An 11,346-nucleotide genomic window follows, 5' to 3' on the forward strand; every position below is an offset into this window, starting at 1 on the left:
ATAATCAATGTAATGAAACAAGTTATATGAAATGTTGGATGTGAAACTGATGATGTGCCCTGTAAACTTTCACTCAATCCACAATAAAAACCTTAAATTTAAAATAAAATAAAATACTATTGAATGACTGCATTTGCTTCATAAAATTATTTCAAACACAAAATAAGCTAAAAACTACACATACAGGTGTGCTAAATAACTAAGTGGACTAACAACTTAAAAACAAAGTTGAGCTGCTGAGTATCCTCATTGCCCAGCCAAACTAGGGTCCCAGACAGGCTCTTCTGTCCTGCCTTTGCTACATGGTCTCAGGGCATTCAACTACCCTCGGTAACCGAAACCACCAATACCTATTCTTTGGGGTTCTGCTTCCCCTTGAAAGTCCTCAGTATTCCCTTTCCTTATGTTCCTTTATACTTTAAGAGTGACAGTGATCAGGAGAATGGCACTGACCAGGCAACGTTTCATTCTGATACATATAAAGTTGCCAAGAGTAAGTGCCAACTAGATGGCAACTAACAACAGAAATAATCACTGCTGTTGTTGTAAGTGCTGTCGAGTAGGTTCCAACTCATAGGGTTTCGGAGGAGAGGCTGATGGCTTTGAACTGCCAACCTTGAGGTTAGCAGCCTGGTACTCACAGCAAGCTAATCATAAGGAAAGTATAATAAAAGCAACCACAATGTTTTCAGAAATGTTACAAAGTTTTCAGAAATGTTACAAAGCTTACAAAATCTTATAAGGTATTCCTCTAGAGGTGGGTCTAAAAAAAAATAGGGTATTACCCAATATTTACATGTAAAAACATGTTAATTCTTACTATCCATTATTACAATTGTTAACTGCCAAGTGTTCAAATTGGCTTTATTTATGAACTTTATAATAGGAAATACCATGTTGCCACTAACACTGAGTCTACAAAAAAGATTTTCTCACCTATTTAAGACACTGATCTCTTTCAAGAAGCAGTATCTTTACATTTGAGTAGTTGCTTCCAACTGTAGCTACACAATACAATCTTTGATATACAAAGGCACATATAAATGAAGTCAAGCAAGAACAGAATCCACAGGATTCATAGGTTTCCTTCTAGGCAAAGATTCATCCTGCAGTTAAACAGTACCTTCATTTATAGCTGTACATTGTACATTTGTTGTTGATGCTAAGTGCCGTCGAGTCAGTTCCGACTCATAGTGACCCAACATAGGTTTCTGAGGAGCGACTGGTGAGCCTGAACCACCAACCTTGTGGTTCAAATCAATCTTGCAGTCCTGTGCTTATCCTATAGTGCCATGTCATAAGTACATTGTACATAGTCCTAACTAAAGAAACCAAGATTACCATTAAGAAACCTAGAAAAAAATATACCCATTAATTATCTCTTCCAGCTAATACATCCTTTTTTAAAACACATGCAGAGCATAAATGCCTAAAATAAGTATTTAATGCAAACATAGTAGCACAAATAAAAATATATCCCAAATTGGCATGCCATCCACACAAAATTGCTAATTTTGCTTTCATGCTAATCTTAGTGTATTATATTATTTAAAACCATTATATTAGATCAAAGTAAGTGTATCAAACTAAATCTCATGCCACAAACTGCCAGAGATGCTCCAGCTCATTTTCAGATAGTCAGCAATCATTAATAAAGCCAAACTAATAGTACATACTGTAAAGTTTGCAGTTTTCCTGGTTGTGGAAGAAAACTTCAACTCTAGACTCTGCCAACAGCAATAGTATAGGAATTACCTACTGCCACTAAAATCTCCAAAAACACTCCAAAATTAAAAGTTTCAGATTACATATTACTTTTATCTGTTTCTAATTGTCTAACCAATGTTAAATCAGGTAATTCTAAAAGAAAACAAAAAAGTCTTTATATTTGGCCAAAGAAAAGCCACCCTACCATTGCTATATGTCGTCATTAAGTTTTTGTGGTTTTAGTCATATTAACCAAGAATGAATGTAAAGTATGGAGGGGCTTCAAACATTTGTGGACAAATGAAATTTTAAAATAATGGAATTTTTCCATGAACTTTTTGAAATCCCCTTGTGTTATCACTTTCAGAAATATTCACTCTTTTTATTAGGTTTACATCTTTATTAAAACGAATGCTAGCCCATTTCAAACATTACAAACATAAATGTTAATAATATAGTGGCAAAATGACAAAAATTTGACCACAAAAATCATAAAGCCTTTACCTGGAAAAGAACAAAGAAAAGTAATAACTTCATTTTCCTATCTAGAACAATTTTATAAACTGTATCTTATTAAATATTTTTGTCAGAAGCCACTCCCCTGCCCACTAAAAGGTCAAACAGCAATGTACCTTCCGGTTTACAGAGGCAGAATGCTCACTAAAATTCAATCAACAATCTTAGCGAATCTTGAAATCTCAGAAAATAAGTGAAAATTTTCCAGATCGACTTTGATATTGATATAGAATTTCCCCCAAGAAAGCCATCCACAAGTACGAACAGTGGATCTCATTACACCCACCATCAGATCACTTTCCAAATCCTGCTGTTTTTCTTCTCCTTCCCTCTCTCACTTTTCCACACTCTCTCCACCCCCAAGCACACACCTCCTCCACTGACAGAGAAATTAAGTCATAAAATAAAGTCTCTCTAATTCATTCAGGTGATGCTGGCAAAAAATAATTCTGACAGAAGGCCTGATTCATTCATGAACTTGTACAATACCTGGAATCATCTTTCACTTCTTCAATAAAGCCTGATTCACATCTGGGACAAATATATTCCTATAAAAGAAAGGAAGAAATAAATAAAAGTCTTTCAGTAGAAAGCTAAATATGCAGTTGTCTCATACAAGTAGTGTAAAACTAGCATGTAGTTTTACACAACCTAATGCTTGGCACTCCAGGGTATCACTAATTCCCAGGACAGTGTTTTCCTGACAATACAGCATCTATAAGATTTTTGAAGAATGCTTTTATAGTGGCTCCCACTGCTGATTAAAATTAACTACGCTTTTTAAGGAAGGAACGATAATTTGAGGATTAAATGGAATGGTTATGGCAAGAGTAGATGAGGCCTGAGAAACTCAAAAGTCATTCTAACATTCTTTCTCACTCCCCCAACCCCCACCCCACACACACACACCCTTACAGGGGAGTATTATCTTGGTGAACACCAAATAATATAGGGTCTGACCCTCGCTCAATCTTCTATTATAAGCTCAAGAACCTAGTGTTGTCTCTTGGCTAATCATATCAAACCAGATTTAGAGACCATATATGTAAAAAACAGATAATAAAATTAAATAAAAGCCAATTTATTTACTTACAGTGAAAAAAGTATTGTTAAATGGCCCATTTATTTATTTTTTTTTAAAGTTTTTATTGTGAATTGAGTTATAGTTTACATGGGAGAACATCAGCTTTACATTACATTCATCCTATCATATTTCATTTCATTGCAATGATTACAATCCCCTCCATACATCATCATTTAACAACATTTACTTGCATTCCCTCTGGGGGTTTTTTAGCAGGCTAATTTTTAAGTTGATAATTTTGCATCACCTTGAATGATGGTATTAATTTGGCAAAAAAGATTCCCCACCCCTGATATAAAGGTTCAGTTATCATTTGAGTGACTTTCTAAAATATTTTAATAAATTATGTGTCCCCCACTCTGTTTGTGGAGCCAACCTAGTTATGACCAAATTGACAGCAACTCATGATGATCCCATGTGTGCCACAGTAGAACCACGCTCCACAGAGTTTTTTGTGGTGTTTTTTTAAATGTTTTATTGTGAATTATGTGATAGTTTACATGGGAGAACATTAGTTTTATATTCATCCTATCATATATCATTTCATTGCCATGGTTACAATCCCCTCCATGCATCATCAACCAACCAAAGGTTATATACCCTGCAAGCCTGTCCCCCAGTAACAGCACACAGCCCCTCTCCCTCTCTGGGTCTAGAGTCCCCAGCCACTCCATCTCTCCACGTCATAGTCTCTGCTTCCATCTCTGGTGTCACTGCTTCTCTGGGTAGGGTCCCACACTTCACTCTTCTCCTTTGATGGTCCCAGGGACCTCTGCTCCTGGACTTCAAAGTCAAGCACTCCCCTCCTTGCTGAAAACCATCTACCTTTACATTTCCAACCCTCACAGTCAGTCCTGATAGCAATTATTTACTATTGTATCACAAGAGACCTATCCCCATCTCCTTTCATCAGCCCCGCCCAGACAGATTGGATACTACTCAGTGGAGATTTACCTTCCTCCACACCGTGTGGATCTAGGTTCCCTTTTGAAAGCCAGTCACTTCTTGCCCTAGTAGCCCCCCCACCTCCCCCGGACTTTGAGTAACCAATATCCAAGTTGGTCATCCCTGTCTACTCTGCATATGGAGGGGGTAGGAATGATGAGATTTGTTCCCTCTTTTGAGCTACTGCATCCATAGGTATAGGTCAAGTTCATCAAATTGTATCAAATTACTCTTTTTTTTTCCCTCTTCTTTCTTCTTCTAGTTGAGCTCTGATCATTCAGTCATTGAAGCCAAGTCAAGTGGATATTATCTGCATGTGTGGATGTTCTTATGAATATGCCCTCTCTTCTTATCAGCTGGATGCTTCACTCTCTACTCTAGTCCTCTGTGGCTATGTCACTGACTCTGGGCTCAAGAGTCCCCAGGTCTTGCTACACTGCTGGCCAACCAGGTCTACACCCGGGTTCACAGGAGTCTACTGAACGTTGTAGGGCTTAGCTCACAGCTTCATTGCTGTTTTTCCCTCACTTCCCTTTATCGGTAACAAACGTGGTCACCAATCAGAGCGTGTATTCCCATTGAGTCTTAGTCTTGTAAGGGGATTTGCGCTGAGGGGACCCAACCACCCATTTACTTTTACTATTCAGCATAACCTTTCTCAACAAGCAAATCTACCTGAAAAGCATCACGACATAAAGGGAAACATTTTGGATTCAGAGAGCTGAATTCCAATCTCAAGTCTTCACTAATTTTGGATATGAAGTTTAGAGGAAGTCATATTACCTTTCTGAGACTCAATTTGCTCATCTATAAAATAGAGATACTCCATCGTTATATTGTAAGAAAAAATTAAGATTTTGCAAAATACTTAACTCAGTGCCTGGCAAATAACATGTTGTTGTTAAGTGCCATAGAGTCAGTTTTGACTCATAGCAACCCTATATAGGGTTTTCAAGGAGCGGTTGGTGAGTTTGAACGACTGACCTTGTGGTTCAAACCGACCTTGAGGTCCAGCTTACCTACAGTGCCACACCAGAATAGAAAATCAGAGCAAGAAGATGAATGGATATATAACTTGTATCATCATGCCAGGATAGTCTGATATGTCCATCACCATTAAATGCATAAACCAGGCCCTCAAACTCAGGGACCTAGGATCCCTCTCCCCTGGGCAACAGTACCAGGAAGGACACTTTTTATATGCCTCTGAATCTTCTTTTTCTATTCTTTCATTACTGACCAGCAATTCTCATATTGTTGTTTGTGTTAAGTGCCGTCGAGTCGGTTCTAACTCATAGCAACCCTGTGTAGGGTTTCCAAGGAGTGACTGGTGAGTTTAAACCATCAATCAACCGTATGATTCAAACTGACCTTGTGGCCCAGTACTTTACCCCACAGTGCCACACCAGGACTTCAAATGGATATTTCTTTCTGCTGATAAGACATAATGTAATTATAAAGTCTAAAGTCAGTCATGCCCTGAGATTACAACCAGATTGGATTTTAAGAATTTTATCACTTGGGTCACTTCTAAAGATGGCTGTTGTTAGATTTCAGTTTTTCCTAAATATTTTTTCCAGAGGTAAGCTTACCTTTTGTTCAAGAAGAGGCTTCCACGAATTAAAGAAATTTGTAAAAGGGTCAAACAGGACTCAAATACCAGCTCTCCCTGCCACCCATCTTTTCGCCAGACTTAGTCTTACTATTATCCTAATATATTCAGATACAGAGTTCTGGATTTAAGCATAAGGGGTATGTGTTGGGGTTAGAAGGGATATTTAATGAATTAAATACCCATTATATACCTGGTGCTATAAAAAGTCTCTCCTCTGCTTAGTTATTAATACATCAGTCCTCACAACAAACTCCCCTCTGAATACTTCCAATCTATATAGCCCATCACCTCGTCTCAACCCTGTCATAAAATTTTACTCAAAAATGAAATAAATCATTCCATCTATTAAAGAGAAAACATGGCCTTCAAGTAAATTTCAACTCATAATGACCCTAATAAAACAGAGGAGAAAAACTCTAGAATTTCTAAGGCTGTAATCTTTATAAACGCAGACTACCTCATCTTTCTCCCAGAGTGGCTGGTGGTGGGTTCAAACTACTAACCTTTCAGGTAACAGTAAAGTGCTTAACCACAGCACCACAAGGACTCCTTGTAAGAGAGAAGCAAACCTGAATTCCTTATCTAGAATCACTAGAAACAAGAAGCTATTTGTTTCCATCAAAATAAGCTGCTTTCTCCCAGCGTCTGAAAGTTTATTGTATACAACTCTAATGAAGATACAAGTGAAATGCTTCATATGATCCACTGCCTATTTCATCTAAAAATAACCACAAGCAAAAATATTTTTTATCATTAATCAGTTGTCTGAGCTAAGCATAGCTTAGCCCTGGTGCTTAAAAAAACAACACAAGTGATCACAGAGTACTTGGAATTCAGGAGACAAAGGAAAAGAATGGTTTTAATACCTTAATTTTCTTTTCTTCCTAACAAAATATGAGGTCTTGGCAGAACAATTAGCTACAATCCAGGACCTACTTATGGTGGTTATGTGCCGGTTCTGACTCATAGTGATCCTGCATAGGGTTTCTAAGTCTGTAAATCTTACAGGAGCAGAAAGACTCATCTTTCTTCCAATGAACGCCTAATAGTTTTGAACTGATGACCTTGAGGTTATCAGCCCAACTTGTAACCAGAAAGCCCTGTAACGTGAAGCTTATTTAACCTAGAACGTTACACAAATATGTATCAAATATTTTTTTCAGTATTTAAAAGATTCATTATCTATATACTTATTACAGTGTTGCTTTTCTAAATTTTCAGTATCAACTTCTAAGTAGTTTTTTTTTTTTAATCTAAAAGAGAAAAAGCGTATTTTGTCTCAACTGAGTGGCAAAATCCAAGCTTACAATATAAACTAGTTACATCCTACCATTCATATTCGCTTTGACTATGAGATAACACAACTATTTAGAAACAGTTTCTCTTCAAACTCATTAGAAGGATTCGAAACACAAAATGTTTGAAACAAGAACAAACAAGATGGTGGATCGGGTGGAAGTGCAGTGAGGAGCTCTGTCAGCAACAACACAGAATACCGGACCAAGCAGGTTCAGGGGTTGGTCCCAGAACTCTGAACCACATATAAAGGAATATTTAGAAGGTTGGAAGGCTTACAGCTAGGGGAAACTGTAGCAGAAGCAAGAAATCCATTGCTTTCTAATCCAAGACACCCAGCTGCACCCGGAGATGCTAACATGGATGAGACCAAACAGGGGAAGGATCAGAGCAGCCACACACACCCGACAGAACCATGGAGAAAAAGGTGTGGACATTCCTTTTTTTATATATTTTTGTATCTGTTCATTGGTCTCTATCTGAGCACCCCCATTTTGAAGACTAGAGGGTGTGCTTGAGCAAGTGGACACCCCACCCCCAGCCCCAATGGGTCTACTACGCATGCGCATAGATTTCCTGGAAATTTAAAGTGACAGTTTCCACTTAAAACCAAACGACAGGGCAAAACCATGACCGCCAGCCCAGAACTGTTTATCACTAGGAAAAAGGACTGAACAGGGATTGTAGAGTGGGACAAGCAGATTAAAAAGGAAATAGGCTGAAAATTAAATCCTGAGTTCCATCACAATAATCAACAGTGGCATCTTGACATTTCTCAGGAAAAAGAGTTAAAAGGGAAGCCCATCTCTTGATCACATCTACCTGGAGGCAATCAGAAACAATAAAAACATCAAAATACACAACCATCTTAAGTATTAAAGCCATAGATAACTCCTGAATATGCCCCAAAACAGAAACAGATAACCATATCAGCACATGTCAAGAAATGAGATAAAGTAACAGAGGCAAATGAGCTGGAAGTAAACCTACACTCCATACTGGAAGATGGGCAGGCTTTGAAAAGAAACTCAGAAAAATGATTATAAAAGGTACCAAAACACTATACAATGGAGTTGAGAAAGATAAGGAAGAAGTCAGGAAAGCGTTACAGGAACAACCAAGTAAGATAGATACAGCACTGGAAAAAATTCACAGCCTACAGAAAGAGGTCCAAATGATTAATAATTATATCAGAAAAGGACAATACACTGAAAGCGCAAAAGAATAGAATTAGAGATAGAAGCCAGAACTAGTGAGCTAGAAGATCAATCTCTCAACACTACTAAGATAGAAGAGCACACGCAAAAAAAAAAAAGATAAAAAAATCTGAAGAAGGCCTAAGATTCATGTTGGGACTTATGAATTCATAAGTTATGAATAACTTATGAATTATCGGCATTCCAAAACAGGAAGAATCACACAAGTCCACAGAGGAGATAGCTGAAGAGATACTGAAAGAAAATTTCTCTAACATCATGAAAAGCAAAAAGATAAGCTCAACGAACCCCAGGAAGGGCAGACCATTCACCAAGACATATAATAATCAAGATCTCCAAAACCAAAGATAAGGGCAGAATCCTGAAAGGAACTAGGGAAAAGAGAAGTGTAACATACAAAGGCAAGTAAATCGGATTAAGCTCAGATCTCTCAACAGAAACCATGCAGGCAAGAAGGCAATGGGGAGACATATATAAAACCCTAAAAGAAAAAAACTGTCACCCAAGAATCCTCTATCCAGCAAAGCTGTCAATGAAATACAATGGTATAATCAAAACATTCCAGGATAAACAGAAGCTAAGGGATTTTGCCAAAGCCAAGGCTGCTATGAAAAACATCCTAAAGGAAATTCTGTGGACTGAGAACCAACAAACACAGACAACAACCAGAGAATGACGTACATGACAGCATCACCCTGAACTCAATTGACAAATGGAAGAGTCAAGAACAGAATAAAATTGTAAGAACAGAGGATCTGGTAGGTCAGTCTCTATGATCAAAACAGCTGCAATGTAAAAGAAGGTAAACACAGAGGAACCGAGATCCAGATGATGGGAAGGTCAGGTAGATTACAGGATATAACAGACTGTTAATGGAATATAAAGTAACCACAATAGTGGGGTTGAGGTGGAGGGTGGGTGCTGGGGAAGGAAATACAAGAAGGGGGGAGGAGGCAGAATAACAAGATAGATAGGGGAACACTGAGACAAATTTGCATGGACTAAGTGGTACAGAGGTAAATGTGATGAATGCTCAACCTTGGAACAACAGGGCTCTGTGATACAGAGATCTAGGTATAGTTTGAAGAGGGGAAATAATACTAAAATGCTTGGCTGTCTTATGAATATTGGTTTCTCTTGCCTACTATTATAAAATAGACACAAATGGGATAGAAAGCAATGTTGGGAACCAGGATTATAGAAAACTTGTAAGCCTATCTTCAGCGTATAACTGATCGGAACATCTAAAGGGGGTTCTAGAACTTGCCCAGTGAAATAGGTCTCTTGCAAAGCACCTTTGCAGAGTATAGGACCTTAGGAGAAATCCTGAGTCCCATCCAGACAGAACCTTATGAAGTAGGACATTCACACTAGCAAGGATAAGCAGACCAGCCTGGAATAGCCAGAGCAACAGACGATACATCTTCAAAGAATGATTATCAGGAAAAACCCAAAACAAAAATGTCAGCATGACTGGTTACTACAAGAATAAGCAAGCTGTTTGCCAGGAAGGCATCAAGGCAAGCAATCAAGTTCCTTCAGGACAAACTCCCCTCTAAGACTGAAACTCAAAGGGAAAACATGAACAGGCATGTAAGCTTGCTGGCGACTACTTTGGTCTACTGGTGAGAGGAAGAGGGGGAAAGGCTGCAATGAAGAAATGGGCTGAGTTCAACCACGGTCCATAGACTTCCATTGACCTGGAGATGAAAAAGAGAGGAAGGGCTGGTTGGTCCAAAGTGTGGTAAGACCTGGGCACACTTGAGACCATGGACAAGGACACAGCCACAGAGGGTTAAAGCTGAGAGTGAACCATCTAGCTGATATGAAGTGAGGACAGATGCACAAGAACACCCAAACTTGCAGACAGTACCCATTTGACCTAGCCTCAATGGCTTGATAATCAAAATTTGACTAGAAGATTAAAAAAAAAAAGTTTTTTTTTGATAAAGGAAGCAAGGGTAAATTGCTACAATTTGATGAACCTGACCTATACTCATGGAGGTAGTAACTCTAAGTACTAACAGAGAAGGAAGTTTTGTAACAAAAACAGGGGAGTAGTTAGTTAATCTTACAGTCCAGAAACAGAGGACCCTAGGACCATCAAGGGAGAAGAGCACAAGCAGAATGCGGGGCCTTATCCAGAGAAGCAGCGATGCTAGCGTTTGAGGCAGAAATGGGGTCATGGAGAGGAGGTGCGGCTGAGGACTCTAGATTCATAGGAAGAGAGGGACTAAGAGCTCATGGCCAAGAGGCAGACTTGCTGAATGTGCCCTTTGGAGGTGTAAATTATTATATATGCCTGAGTGTTTGGTTGTTGTTTTTTTTAAAAAAAAAAAAGCTAAAGTGAATAGAGAGAAATATTGTTAACTGATGCTAGCTACCTAGAGGGGATTATAATCATTGTAATGAAATAAGGTATATGATTTGTTGAATGTAAAACTGATGATCTGCCCTGTAAACTTCCACTCAATCCGCAATAAAAACCTTAAAAAAAACAACACAGTTTAGGACTATGTTGAAGAGATCACAAAGCTAACCCCACAGGATACATAAAAAAAAAATTTGGACTTACGTAATGTAATGTGTACTGTAAGATAAGCACTGGACTACTAACCACAAAGTTGTTAGTTCAAGCCCACTGCCCGCTCCTAGGAACAAAGATGAACCTTTCTGCTTCTGTAAAGATTTACAGCCATACAGGGTCACTATAAGTCAGAACTGACTTGGCAGCACCTAACAACATTGTGCTGTGACTTGACATTACTGTACAGTGACCTCATACACAGATTTTAAAAATACTGTATGTATCCTTGCCTACCAACTACTGTAAAATAAGACACTTGAGGGGGAGAGAAAATAACCAGAAATAACACCATAGAAAGCTTGTAAGTCAGTCCTCTGCCTATAACTGGTTGGAATACCTAAAATGGGGCTACAACATGCCCAGTGAAGGAGGCTTCCTG

The 11,346-nt window shown here is 38.5% G+C and overlaps 1 protein-coding gene across 1 annotated transcript in view; it reads right to left on the reverse strand.

The window, feature by feature from the left end:
- RNF115 (ring finger protein 115) overlaps nucleotides 1-11,346 on the reverse strand; it is a 103,915-nt gene that overhangs the window by 57,181 nt on the left and 35,388 nt on the right. Inside the window, exon 2 of the mRNA XM_006861323.1 lies at nucleotides 2,713-2,771. Coding sequence (XP_006861385.1) covers nucleotides 2,713-2,771 — 59 coding nt within the window. The remainder of the gene's footprint in view (nucleotides 1-2,712; nucleotides 2,772-11,346) is intronic.

Source organism: Chrysochloris asiatica, unplaced genomic scaffold (assembly GCF_000296735.1).
Source record: "Chrysochloris asiatica unplaced genomic scaffold, ChrAsi1.0 scaffold00042, whole genome shotgun sequence".
In the NCBI taxonomy this organism is placed as follows: domain Eukaryota; kingdom Metazoa; phylum Chordata; class Mammalia; order Afrosoricida; family Chrysochloridae; genus Chrysochloris; species Chrysochloris asiatica.